This window comes from Larus michahellis, chromosome 11 (assembly GCF_964199755.1).
Source record: "Larus michahellis chromosome 11, bLarMic1.1, whole genome shotgun sequence".
Lineage (NCBI taxonomy): Eukaryota > Metazoa > Chordata > Aves > Charadriiformes > Laridae > Larus > Larus michahellis.
The window spans coordinates 19570484-19584596 of record NC_133906.1 but is presented as its reverse complement, the minus strand read 5'-3'; the positions used below and the strand labels follow the sequence as shown (position 1 = coordinate 19584596).

The following is a 14113-nucleotide window of genomic DNA, read 5'->3' as shown; positions in this document are numbered from 1 at the left end:
ACAGTGATCTCAGAGCTCCCGGTAGCAAGCTTTCTAGGTTTATCTTAACATTACAAATAAAAATCGAATGGCAGGTTGACGAAATCTTGCAGGAGGACATTCGGGAAGCTGAAAGCACCAACTGTAGGGGCAGGTGATACTAGCAGCGAGCAAGTAGATAAAAGGGAACACAATCATAAGAGGCAGGACTTCCTCATGTCTCTGTGAGGAGGAGATTCTGCAGGTGCTCCCTGGACTGTTCTATGGGAGGCTGGGAGTGGCTGGAGGAACAAGCACCGTCAGGTTGTATTTCATCTTTGGCTGCAACTCTCATCCCATGCAAATGAAAGGATTTTAAGTTGTTTTGCAACACCTCCTAAGAGGAAAAAAAAAAACCTTGCTTTTGTCACTGTCTGTTTGTTAATTCAATGCTAAGTACTTCCAGCTTAGGCTAACACAATGACACCTTTTTTAAAATAAAAAAGAAGTGCATGGAGGTGTTCACATAATTGCAGTTTATTTCAGCATATTTATCCTCATGGGAACCTCAAGATTTCACAGGCTGCTAGTCCGGAACTAGCTTGCTGTGAAATAAACTGCCTCATAGAGACATTCTTTATTAGGTATCTATCACTAACCTGATCTAATAATTCTTTGTGGGAGCTGCAATGAAGTGAGAAACAATGTTTCATAAACCCATCAGCACCCAGGCAGCTTTAGTGCCTTTGAAGCTGTAATAGCCTGCCCATCCAAGCCAGGCCTCTAATCAAATTAGGGGAACCTGCACAGGCCTTTAAATCTCAGCTGGAGCAGCACTACCCTCTAAAGATAGGTCTACGATGTAGCTGTCACCTGGAACTTACTGTTTTAACGGAGCCTTTCAGGGATCTTGGGACAGAGATGCTGCTCTCCAAAAGGTCTGCGCTGCCAACGATGTCCTGGGAAAAAGGCCTTTTAATTTTTTTTTATACCTCCAGTCAGGAATCAGACCGTTTCCATTTTCTTTACCATGGTGGCCAATGGAGACTCTGCCCTAGCGCCCTCCGCCAGACTCCCGCTCTCCTCAGCATTTTTTGAGGGTGGCACATATTGAACTTGCTAAAATGCTTAAACTGTCACAGCTTTTGGCACATAGTCCCCCTGGGAAGTGTTCCCATGGCCCAAACATCACAGCACAGTCCTGCCTTAGTCGCACGCCTTGCTGATTTTCACACATGCAGATTTTCACACATGCTATTGTTTGTCTTCCCTCTGTTTATTTCAGTTTTTCACCCCATCGAGTCAAGTAAAAAGGAATGCTTGGAAGAAATGAAGTGGTGACTGTAGAAAGTGCTGGGGGTCCTAATGGGAACATGGCACAGGGCTGTGAGCAATGCATATAAACTTACCTTGTCTTGGGCTGAAAGACTGCTCTTCCCGCCCCGACTAGAACACAAACAGGGCAGTGAGCTGTTAAAAACGCTCCCCTGAAAACTAAGGTGTAGGATGGATCTACCAGCAGTTTCTCTCAAGGCAGCTGCGCAGAGAAAGCAGAGCAACAGCTTGATCCTGCCCTAAGCTGGGCAACAATTTTGTAATGCCGAGTTCCCTCAAACCACAGGAAAAGGTAGTTCAGACACGACGCATGTATAGGCTTGGGTGATTTTAACATTTTATTCTCATGGTCATATCTGTCAGCAGTAAACACACAAACTGCCTTTGAGAAAAGCTTTTTGCGTTGCTTTGAACATGTGGCTGATGGCAGGCTGAGGGAGGGCAGCGTCCCGGGTGTCAGCTCTCAGAGGGCCTCACCACAAGGCTCTGTTCTTTAGAGGACAGCAAGGCCCACGCTCCAAGGAGGACTGCAAAGGGTCACCATCCAGGCATGACAAGGAGGAGGACAGCTCGAGGATCACCATACGGTGTTTGGCCAGGAGGACAACAGTGTCTCAGAGTCCCACCCCAGCCCCTCTTCTGAAGTACTCGCTCACACAGAGCAGTGGCCAACTACACTCAGAAGCTCCTCCCTACAAAGCCAGCCGTAGCTTGACCATGAGGTCGTCACTGCAGTAGATGATGCTCCAACACTGTGTCCTCTGCAATAGTATCAACCTGGGGAATTTCTACTTACTTAGTTGCCAATTAACACAAATTTCTAATCACTGATTTGGGTATTGAGAAAAAAGAAAACACACACTGAAGTAAACACCTTTCCTCCTCCTTCCTTTGGCCAAATTTCATCCAAACATCTGTCTTCCCTCATTCCTAGTCTCACCTCCCCTTTGCCACTGTTCATACGCAGTCTGTGCCAATTCGTTCAGTGAGGTGACAGGTGGTGCAGGAGATCAGGGTCAAGTGTGTAACTGTTTGTCTTCACTTCTCCATGCTGGGTTTTCTCTGCTCCACTGTGCTTCCCAGAGTGCCCTACCAACAAGGCTTGTCCATGGCCACTACCCCTTGGCAGTCATCCACCTTGGCACAAGTCATCCACCATGGCCATGGTCCCTCCAGGATTGTACCCTTGGGCACGGAGCACCTCCTTGCGTGAACATGTCTCCCTCCACATCTCCTCCAGCTTTGTCCATACCTCCTTACATTTCTTCTCATGTGTCTCCTCCCCTTGTGGCTACCACTCTTCATTAAACCTGTCTGAGCTGAAGTGCTGCAGGGTCCTCTGACAGGCTGGAGTTTTGGGGCATGGTGGGTTGTCCCCATTGATTTCAGAGCTGACTGGAATCAGCTGTGAGGGGCAGACAGCAGTTCACAGCTCCCGTCCCACAGGCATCACCGCAGCCCCCAGCTGCCTGGACCTGCCACGTACACCCCACAGAGCGCCCAGGCGTGAGCTTGTCGGCTGCTCGTGCATGAGCACAGTAAACCCCACAATTTATATCCAATACCTTCAAAGGGCAGCCGGGAAGGATGTTCCCCAAAGGGGCTGGAGGAGAGCAGTGTGTGACGTGGCAGGAAGCCTGTGCTGAGGAAACACCAGACCAGGGTAACTAAGCTTATTCTCGTAAGAAATAGAGAGAAAGGGCAATCAATCACTGGAGCAAACCAGGCAGGGACAGTCATTTCTGCATACACAGTTTCAGAAAACACATTAAAAATTTATTTTAAATATATTATAAAAGGAAGTCCATTCAACTTTAAAAACACTAGGCATTCTATCAATGATTCCCAATTTATGAAAGCTACTACATTAAAGTGCTACAAGTCCTTTACCACCCCCAGATATTAGGCTGTTGGTCCTAATATGCACGGAAATAAATATACACTGATTCAAGAGGCACCATCCAGTTTTACAGATAAAATGCATGCAGTACAAGGAATAGACAAACTTAGACATTATCACTGAGATCCTGGAGAATGCGTTTTGAAACCAATTCCCTTCTCCACCCTAGAGGCTAAAGCTATTTGTTATTGTTATCGTAAAAGCTAACGTTTTAGTCTATTAGCTTGATCAGTTTTTTATCTTGTTTTGTGGTTGGATTTCACATTTACTTGCTCACTAATTGGGATTAGGACTTTTTTTGCTAGATTTGAACTAGCAGATTTAAGACCACATAGATCCTGTGGCTTTACATAAAACTCCCAAATCCCTCACATCTGCTGGAATCATTGAAGCCTTTTGGGTCATACAGAAGCATCAAGAAAGCTCAAATGCAGCGAATAAATGAGCATCCTCAGCTAGCAGAGGCGGAATCAAAAAACAGACACAGAATTTTTATTAGGATTTCCATAATCTGTCATTGCCTAGTTTCAAACATGGATCTCCCAAGTTAAAGCGTGACGCTACAAAGGAGCAACGAGAGCAGGGGTGAGTTTATTTCAGTTACACTTTAAATTTATGTGAATAAATCAATCGGACTGGTTAATGAGGAGTATGAAATGAACTGACAACTGCGTGTTGAATGCCGATGGAAATTTCAGATCTCAGCTTTCCCATTCTCCACTCCTTGCATCGCTCCTCTCCACTCGAACCAGGTGGGGACTTGCAGTTTGTTTTAAAGTACAGATTCAACACTCATTAGGTCAGCAAATAAAGCACTTAAAGCTAAATCTTACACAGCTTGGGAAATCGCAGCACACGGACTTTCCTTGCTCAGGGTCAAGTAACAGCCCACGGGCAGACTAGAAGCAGGACCCAGCGCTCCCGACTCCCAGTCCAGCTCCCCTTTTTGCTATGTATCCTGTGAAAGACCTTTTAATCCTATCCCTGCGGACTCTGACATTAACCTAAAGCTGCTCACCATTTTGGCACCAGTTTTCTAACTATTTAAGAGGCGTTTCATGCTAAATGATGGTTAAAATGGAAACTGAGATTGCCGCTTGCCAGGTAAGGACCGACTTAGGCACCACCAGGCTCCTTTGTTGCAAGTGGTTAGAAATGCAGTAGGTGAGCAGGGACAGGAACCACAGCAGCTGGGAGTGGATGTGCCATACCCTTGTGCCAGCAGAGCCAGCCTGTTTCGGACGTAACTTCACCAGGGCTCTTTCAACTGAAAGCGTGATGGGCTGACGGCTAGAGGCTCTCTGTCCTCTCCAGGCAAAACCATTAAGCGTCTGTCCATATCTCAAAAGACAATTTTAAATAAAAGCTTCTCCCTTTTTGCCCAGCAGTTATGCAATTGGCCAGTATGACTTTTAGGAGATGTCTCTCCTCTCCCCTCCGTGATGCAAGCCGGCACAGCTACTATAACGATCCCGCAGTAGCCACGAGAGCAACCAATGCTGGTTGCTGGTGGTGCTTGTTTGACTTTTAGTACATTGACGTCTCCATGCAGCAGGGAGGAGGAATGTTTCCTGACTGGAACTCTCCAGTAAAGGAAAGCAAAGCCTTGTGCACAGACTACTGTAAAACACACCAGGAAGAAAGTTAAGCTGAGACATTGCTTTCTTGCTACTTCTGTATTAGGGATTTGAACACACCCTTTGAAAGTTTCCCAGTGATGGAAGGCATCGGCTTTCCAAAAGACACTTCTGCACAGATTTTATATCCCTTCAGGACTATTTGTGATTTCTGATTTGGGTACTTAGAAAATAAAATGCAGGATCTTGCAAGCCGAGGAAATGCCTGAGCCTTCACCAGGAGACATCCTCTGGTCTAGCTAACCAAGACATCCTCTGGTCTAGCTTTAGTTGCTACAGTGTCCCAAGAGAACGCTGCCATCCTTTCCAAGTTGTCCTATTCAGAGTGACAATCCTCCCCTCCCCTCCCCCCCGAGTCATTAATGATATCGATTTAACAGAGGAAACTCAGGAGCTTCCGAATTACTGTCATTCACACAAATTTTGCACTTGAAGTCAGACATTTTAAAAAACACACACGAACACAAACACTGCACTACATCCTTATCTCCCAGCCCCTTCCCCCCTTCTCTCTTGTCCAGCAAGGCACTAGGAAATGGTTCAAGTTTAAGCATTTGCTGTACATTTACATTTAAAAAGGCACATCTTTATTTTAATGATGCTGTATTCCCCTTTCAGTAAGGCCCAAACGTTCTTCTCTTATGGTGTGGAAAAGAAAGTTAATTTCCCAGGCATGAAAAAAACCCCCATCTTGCACACAGAAGAGCCCCAAACCTATTCACTCTGTCTGTAGGCCTTGGAGATTAGCACCAGTACGAATCAACAAGAGCTTCAAGAGCAAATCAAAGTATTATTATGTGACATAGCACACACCCAGGGATCCCCCTATTGTCTGGGATTCTGATACTGAAAAGCAGCAGAATTTATGCAGTCTCGGAGAGAAGGGTTGTTTGAATATTTTGAGGGAAAAAAATATGAAAACATTTATTTTGCATTAGATAATCACTAGTATTTATCTCCAGTCTTGACTTGCATGCAGATGTGAAGATTCGCTTATGTATTCATGCTTTAGCAATTTTGCTTACAAATAACCAAAAGTAATTGGAATAATTAACCAGATTGCCCAGCGAAGGCTCAATTAAAGATGTAGGTGATGAAATACAGCTTCTATTTCTCAATCAGTGGATGGTTGGCTATATTAAGTCTTCTCATTAGTCAGCAAAGCCTCTAGGGTATTGAAAAGTATAATTGATGTAAATAAATGAATAGCTCAAAGCCCGGCAAGCCAGTCAGAAGTACACAGAATCTGTGGGGCACTCATCACACGCAGATCCCAAACCTTTGGAAAACAGATCAGATCAACCATACTGAGAAGGACCCAGTAGGACCACTCACACCAAAGCTCCAGTTTCCATGTACTGGTGGTTGGTTGTCAGACAGGGATTGCCTCAACAATTACCTAATCTTTTGGTGCGTACTGCTAAGAGCTGTCCTTTCTCTCCAAATTAAGATCATTAAGTGGTAAAAGACCTCTTCATTACTGCAGTTCCCTCTGAAGCAAGCGTCCAGCAAGCCAAGCAGCTAGGGCTCTCTTCACAAGGTGAGCCCAAGAATGAAGCAAGCCACGCATTTTAGAAACAGAAGCTAATCCTCTCGTTAGAAAACTAAGACACACAAAGTTGCAAGCTGCAAGCGGAATGAGCTACAGTCCATTTATACACTTTGCTGATTGTGTCCCAATTTTAAAAAAACTAGCACTGTTCATGGACAAACAGCTGCTTGTTCCACAGGTATTAAAACATTCATAAAGACATCTAGTCAGGCTGCCTCGCGATCCACAGTCAGCACTATGAGACTAATGAGAGCATTAATAACTTAAGGAAAGCAACAGTCAGACACAAAGCACTGGAAAGTGGCTCTGTCTCCCGTAGAAATGAGAAGGGATCCTAATGACAGACATATTGTAGTTACTGAGAACAGAAGATGTCAACTCTGCTTGACACTGGTCTCACTTTCATAGCAATACTGCTGCCAAACCATCACAAGGAAAGCCTAGAGCTCTTTTTCCTTTTTCCCTTCACTCCCAAAATGTTAGACACCAACATATTTGGCAAGCCCGGACCCAGCTGCAATCCAGCGCCCCTGTTTCCCTTGCTTCGTGACCGCATGGGCAGAACAGGTGAGACACGGCCGCAGCAGGGAGGATGAGAGGTGGAAACGATTTTGAGCCTCACAGTCAATACATCAGACTTGAGAGCTTGAGGGGCAGCTACTTGTGTTCCAGTTGACAAACACAGCACGACATGCCTTGAAACACGGGCAGTGATCCTACAGTTGGCAACATCAGAAAGGGCTGTTACTTCTGGAGGTCTGCAGAGGGAGCCAGCCTGCTTGTTTCTTGACACTAGGCAAAAAAATCTCCTCGCCTTCGCAGAAGAGAAAGACACCCCAGAGCAGAGCTTCCCCGCTCCCCCAAGGAGGGAAAGTCCATTAACCGTGCTTATCGAGAGTCCCAGAGGGGTGTCCCTGCTCCTACCCCGAGTGTTCCAGCCTTTCACTCTCAGAGCTGACTGCACACTGTCTCCTCAGCTGGACAAACTGCGGAGCTGGGCAATTACTGGAAAAGGGCTGGTTTTATTGATTTACGCAGCATCTTTGCAAAAGGCTAACTGCACCGTCCTTCACAGCTTTTACTAGAAAATGCCACTGCTGCCTTCAGTATGAGACTAAATGGGCTGAACTATTGTATCTTTTTGCAACAACTTAATTTTAAACCAGTGTGGGGTTTTTTTTTTTTAAACACTTGGTTCAGATACACTTGAAACCAATGGTCCTCCATTCATCCTTTAGTGTCAGTACTTTTTTCCAGCTCCTGGGATGAGACAATTCTGATTCAGTGTCTGGCAGATCCTGCATCAAACCAGAAGGGTGATACCTTGCACTGGGAACTGACTACACAAGGAACAGGGTACTAGTGAAATTGGCCCATCAATCCCACATCTCTGCTTAAGCAAAGACGTTTCCAGTCACAGTAAGCCGTACAGTGCTGTGGATGTTGGGAAAGGGGGAGAGATTAATAGTGCATTTCCACAAGGCTAGAACACTACTGACCACAGAACTCATGACTGCAACTACAGACTGAAGAACAAATGGATAAAGACCAATGGCTCACCTCAGCCCTGACTTAATTATGCTGAATTAATCTGCTCACACCAACTGTGAATTAAGTTAGCTTTCAAACCTCTAGAGGAAAAATGGAAGTTGCCCTCATGTAGTAGATTTAACTCTGAGAAATTGTACTAAAAGTGTCCGTACTAAGAAGACTCTGAATAAGAGGCAAATTTGGAACCTGATATCCAAAGGCCCTTAGTAAAAATCTTCACCTGTAAGAACTGTGCTTACTTAAAAACCCTCTGCTAATCTTTCACCTTGAAGATTCAACAGCGAGTGACAAACTGACTGCAAAGTGAATGGACCAGAAACCCAGATTCCTCATCGCTAATAACTACAGCGATATTCCCAACACTTGGCTGCACTTCCACTACAGCTCATTCCTTTATCAGAGCTATGATTTGGAAAGTAATAATATTCAACCTGTTTGAAATATATTTTGCTTTAGGGCAAAAAAAAATATTCATTTCATTTTACATTTTGATGGCCCTTTTTTTTTTTTTACGTCTATGACGTCAGAGGATTAAATCTTGTGTTCAAGACTTTACTTAGATGGACTTTGGAAGATAAAGCACCTACATGGGAATGCTTCAGCGGGTAGAATAGCAGCTACAAAAAGTCCTGAAGGGTCCTGGATAACAAAATCATTTAACACCAGACCCAGGTGGGAAACAGAAGAAAACAAAAAAAAAGCAGAAACAAAACAAAACAAAAGCGGTTTGAATCACATTCAGACTCCTCTAAAAACAGAGTTTCTGTTCAGTCTCAGCACAGAAGTGGCTCTGGCAAAGCCTTTAAAATTCCACCATCCCCAGAAGAGAAGGATGCAGCATCTTTGCAATAAAGACTGGCCTGCTAGTTAACCTTCTCCTGAGATTCTCCCTTTTACCTTCATTAACTGTTTAAAAAAAAGTATTCTTAAAAAAATTTTTTGTAACCCTCCCCAGTAAAAACTATAATTGTAAAATATATATATATATATATATATTTTCTCAGTCTTTTAAAGATCAAGATTTCTGTTAAATTTTTCCAAGACAGTTGAGTTTGTATGTTCAAATATCCACTGCTGTGTTGGAGATGAAGGATTGCAGCTATTCATAAAGATCTTTCGGTCACTCTCACTGCAGTCCATACAGCTGCTGCTTACTGGATGGTAGAGAGTCTTGTCCTGGAGAAGAGAAATTCGACGTGAGGTTGCTAAGCAGAGAAGCAAAGCTGGTTTAAAACTAACAGAAAGAAGTCTTAAAACCCAAGGCAAGCTGTTTTGTCACCTGGATGTATCTGAAGAAGTTCTTCCACGCTTAACTGGCTAGCCAAGTGTCACGGTCCATTCCCACCCCTTGCAATAGCACCCAGCCCAATCCTCACATCGGCACTGGGAAGCTCTAAAGGTAAGTGTGAAGGCAGGCCTCCAGCCTGCAGGCTCTCACCCCGCTGCAGTCACCCCGCAGCACAGTGCACGCAGATTGCAAGGACTAGCGCAGGGCATTTAGTCAAGAATTTACTTACCTGTTGGCCACAAAAGCATTGCTTAGTAGGAGAACGAATAAATCCTTATCTACTTTTGGCATGACCTTCTAGCATTCAGATCAAACCAATAAACACAGCACACCTCTTTGCAAACAGATTTTGTGTTGCATCACCTCACTGCCAGCTGTGGACAGGACTGCAAGGAGAGTGTCCTTCTGCTTAGCAAGCCCTGGAGACGCAGTCCCCACCATTTCTAACCAGGGGAACGGGGGAGCCACCTCTTTCTAATCGAGGGTAATTAATGGCACAATGACAACAGACTGTCTGCGAATTCTCTTATCACAGCTACATGAAGAGAAGGAATAAAACATGAGTGATGACATTTTAAGGAAACTTAAGTGCCTACAGGCAATTGATACCTTAAATGAGAATATGCACGCGCGCGCACACACACACTCACTTTTCGGTATCTCCAGAGCTGGTTCCCCTTCATTCCATGACAGTCATAGAGGGTGACAGGGCTGCTGTGGGAAATGGCATCAAAACAAAACTTCTTGGTATGCTGAGGATCCCCAGGACGGATGTCTTCTCTCCAGCTGAAGGTGAATACCTGCCGGGACAAACAGGACCCTCAGGACGGCTCGTACTGGGTACAGTGCTTTCACCAGCAGAACTACGTTCCCTTCTTTGCCCACAGGGTGGGGATGGCTTCAGGGAAAGGATGAAATCTTCTAGAGGAAAAACTACTTCCACCTCTGGGGACAGGGACTGCTGACTAGGGGAGTCTGTAACAGCTACCCCGCGGACTGCCACGCAGCATGCTAAATGAGACTGTGCTGCTGCAAACAGCCATGCTGGTTAGCTTGGGTACTAATAGCAGCCTGGAATGTCTCTGCAATGCAGACATACATCATGGATTAAGTGAGCAGCTGACCAATTACGGCACTTCACAGCTAGCAAAAGAGGCAGAGTGCTACAGGAGCTCCGAGTTAAAGCTGGCAGTAAATACCCGAGTCTGCACAGGCAGCCTGCAGTCACCTTGAGAAGGGTCTGTCCCACACCTTCTGCCGCAAGAGACCAGAAGGCCCACAGCTCCCCACCCACTCCACAGGAGTGTCAGAAGGGCAATCGCTAGGGCAATGCTTCCTGGTGCTCTCTTCTACTGACCCTGCAATGATGTCTCAGCGCTTTCAGGTGAAATGAAAGGAGGGATACTACAGAAAAGAAGAGAAAGGGTTTTAGCTCTAGCAACCAGGCACAGCCTATCAATGCCTGGCAAGGCTGTGGCCTTGATGAAAATCGCTGGATGGCCAGCACATGTGGCCTGGAAATCCTTGAGCGACAGGGATTGGATCACAGAAGAACAGTCGGTGGAAGTACCACCACATGTATGCTCTGCTCCTTGCACTGCCCCTGTGGCATTTGCTTTTGGCCACGGCTGGAGACAGTAGTGGTCAAGCTGCATCTTCAGTCTGATGATCTTGGCTTGGCTTATGACAGATTTTAAGCATTGTAGGACTGAATCCCACAAAAGATAAAACTTGTTTAAATGCATGCACTGCTGTCCAGCTTTTGCTTTCTGCTTTGACATGGACAGCATCTCTGGCAAGGGTGCAAGTGTCCTCTGTGACCAGCACTAGCCAACGTGGTGTTGCAGGGCTGTTAGCCAGCACACCGCGCTCTCAGTGCCCAAGGGGAAGGGCTGTTCTGCAGGCTCCTTTTGGAGCCAGGCGGAGGAATGGTCCTCTCTTCAGAGAGATCTCATGGGGCAGTAAGAAAGAGCAGTAATGAGAAGAGTGCTACTATTTGAAGCAGCATGCCCAAAAACTTCTGTGCAAAGAAGCTACTTTGTTTCTGTCTCTCTTTTAAACCTCTCTTGGGACTGAAATTACCACGATCATTTAGGCTCAACGCTACACAGAAGTTCAAAACGCATTCACTTCCTAAACACAAGCCAACACTAATTGTTCAAGATTCTCCTGACACAACAGAAGCTTAGTTTTGGACTGTGCCTGATTAAATGGGTTTCATTTCCAGTTTCCATGCATCAAAATTGATATGCAACAACTCTCCGTCTCCTACCACTGAAGCCATTCCCCTGAAGAGTTATGCATGGCTCTGTAATAGAGGCATTGTTTTCTTGATCTTTTCTCAGCTCAGCTGCTACAGTTTAGACAAACTAATATTTCCTTCCCTTCTGTTACAATAAAGCTGTCGTTTCTGGCACCTTATATGTTGAGAGGGTGAATCTATAACCTGGCCGGTTTCATCTCTCTCCAGCAGTGGTTGGGTGTTTATAATGCATTTGCCTCCTGTCAGAGGGATGATAGTAAGTGGTTATTGAATGCTTCTGCAGGTTCATTAATATGCATGATGCTCCTCTATCACTTCTTTCAGCACAACCTTTGAAGTTAATATTCACTTTGTTACATATTACAGCTGCCTTGTTACCGGTTTCTTTTATTATTTTGGCATATTGTTTTCCTGTGCTTTCTTTTGTTCACTCTGAGAACTTCAAAGCAGAGGTAAAAGCTCTGCACGAAGTCTGCCAGGCTCCAGACCCTGCCACAAGCACAAGCCACATCCTGCTACGAGCACATCAAGTATAATTAGCACATGAGCCTTGGGGTGCACAGCACCCTCTGTTCACCTCACGGAGTTCTGCAACGGCCTTCCTTCTCAAACGTTTGTTTTTATAACTTCTCCGTCCCCAAGTTTATTTAGGGGCTGATGATTTATCAGAGGGACTCTTACCTGCACGTTGTTCCACGCTGCCTCTCCTCTGTCCTTCACACAGTTTTCCAGCCTCAGTGGGGATCCCAGGGCTCCATGCTTAGTATCCACACACAGTCCAGTTCCTACATTGCGTATCTGAAATAGGAAATTAGTCACTGAATCTCCTCCTCTTACCAAGGGACAGGAAAGAAGGCTTAAATTGCCTCAAATAGCAGCAGTATTTGTATGAAGACAGTTTTAAGACTCCTCACTTAACTGCGTATCTGAGCTGGCAGATAACAGCTAGAAGAGAGCACAGGAACTCAAAACGGGACCCGTCGCCAGCTGTAACCTCACAGCAAGGACACAGCAAAGCCCATTAGCCAGAGGACTGCAAGAGCCCACTATGTTGTTGTGTGTAACAATCCATGACTTCACTCCTGGGGTGATTCTTTTCTCAGAACACAGCCAACTTTCAAAACCAGGGGTGGCTTTCCTGGCCTTCAGATGGGAAAGCTAAGGAGCAGAGCAGCTGAACAGAGTTGTGTAGCCCTTCGGAAATACGAGATTTCTACTAATGCTCAGCTGCAGCCTTTCCCTAGTCCTCCCTGTTGGCATGTTCTGCCTTCTACTAAATACACAACATGCAGAACAAGCCAAGTCTCTATTCTCTTTGTAGATATGCACTAATAGAAACAGCTGCCTAATTGCCTTCTTTGATCAGGCCAATATAATGGTAGAGGAGTTCTGGTCTTTGAAACATACCAAGCAGGATCTTTAAACCCTCGCTTTCCACCATACTCACAGAAAACCGGTACCGGAGCACATGGGTAAGGCAACTTTAAAAAACCAAACCACAGCCTGTTTGCCCACTGCAGGTTTCAGAGCACAAACTTGCCTCTCCCCAAGCAGCTGCTGGAGGCTCCACTGGTGGGTAGAACTTTGGCAAGTCCCACGCAACCTCGTTCATGAACCACTTGAAGCTTTTGCAGTTGAGGTTGTTGCGAAGTTCCTTCTGAGCTGCGACGTCCCCTGCAGAGAGATGCCGGTACTCTGGTCTGCGCTGGTATATGTACTCTGCATATTCATCCATCCACACCTCAGCCACCCGCTTCAAGTTCTGTGTGGGTAACAGCCACGTGTGAACATGAGAGGGAAAAACACCTGAGAAAACTCTGCACAAACTACTGACATTAGCATTCGGAACAGCTCTCATGTTTTTGCTCAGAAAGGATTTTCATTCACATCCACTCTTTCTCTCCAGCTTCAGGACAAAGATTATTTTTATTATTCTCTAGTTCCAAGGGACTTTTAGAAAGATATTTTCAGTTGAGGTCAAAACAGAATCTTGGCACTTGGCCATTATATCTAGCTCTTCGTGGCTAAGAAAAACAACATTAATCAAAAGTTGTGTTTTTTTTCCTCTTTTTCTGTAAAGAAGCTAGTCAGAAAATGATGCTGGTAAATACCACTGGACATTCAAAGGTCCCTGACAAAAAGCTGCTTTCTTAAATCCTTCTTATTGCATCTTTTATATCCATCTAGGAATGGGATTTGCAGTACTCTCTTCTGGAAAGCTTCACTTCACAATATTCTTTCTTACCACTATTTTTCCATTTTCTTGGGTAAAAAGCTGTTTAAAAGAAACTCTAAGATACTGCAGGAATATGGAACTTTCAGGTGCTGACCCTTCAGAACAGAAGTAAGGGTTTACCTCCTGGCAGCGATATATTTCATGTATCACTGTAAAGCTTAATCCACCGCACAATTCCAAGATGGCAATGTACACCGCCTGACCGAGACACCCGCCCTACTGCTTGTCACAACACACTCAAGAGACCGTTGGACCTTGGACTGTTCTCTGGCAACATCAGGTACATTCTTGGTGCCACACAGTAACGTACCACGTGCATTCATGACTTCAGTAGCCCAGCAGCGCTGCCCACCCTGCACGAAGGTGGTCAGTCCAGCAGCAGTCATTTACTTC

The 14113-nt window shown here is 45.3% G+C and overlaps 1 protein-coding gene across 2 annotated transcripts in view; it reads right to left on the bottom strand.

The window, feature by feature from the left end:
- Positions 1 to 3047: 3047 nt before the first annotated feature.
- Positions 3048 to 14113, bottom strand: part of GALNT10 (polypeptide N-acetylgalactosaminyltransferase 10) — a 90089-nt gene continuing 79023 nt past the window's right edge. Inside the window, exons 9-12 of one of the 2 annotated variants that reach the window (XM_074603991.1) lie at positions 13025 to 13246; positions 12166 to 12282; positions 9872 to 10021; positions 3048 to 9109 (exon numbers count right to left, since the gene is read on the bottom strand). In XM_074603991.1, coding sequence (XP_074460092.1) covers positions 8942 to 9109; positions 9872 to 10021; positions 12166 to 12282; positions 13025 to 13246 — 657 coding nt within the window. In that variant the 3' untranslated portion in view covers positions 3048 to 8941. Of the gene's footprint in view, positions 9110 to 9187; positions 9757 to 9871; positions 10022 to 12165; positions 12283 to 13024; positions 13247 to 14113 lie in introns of those variants that run through there. The other variant, XM_074603992.1, reaches the window with a different exon arrangement.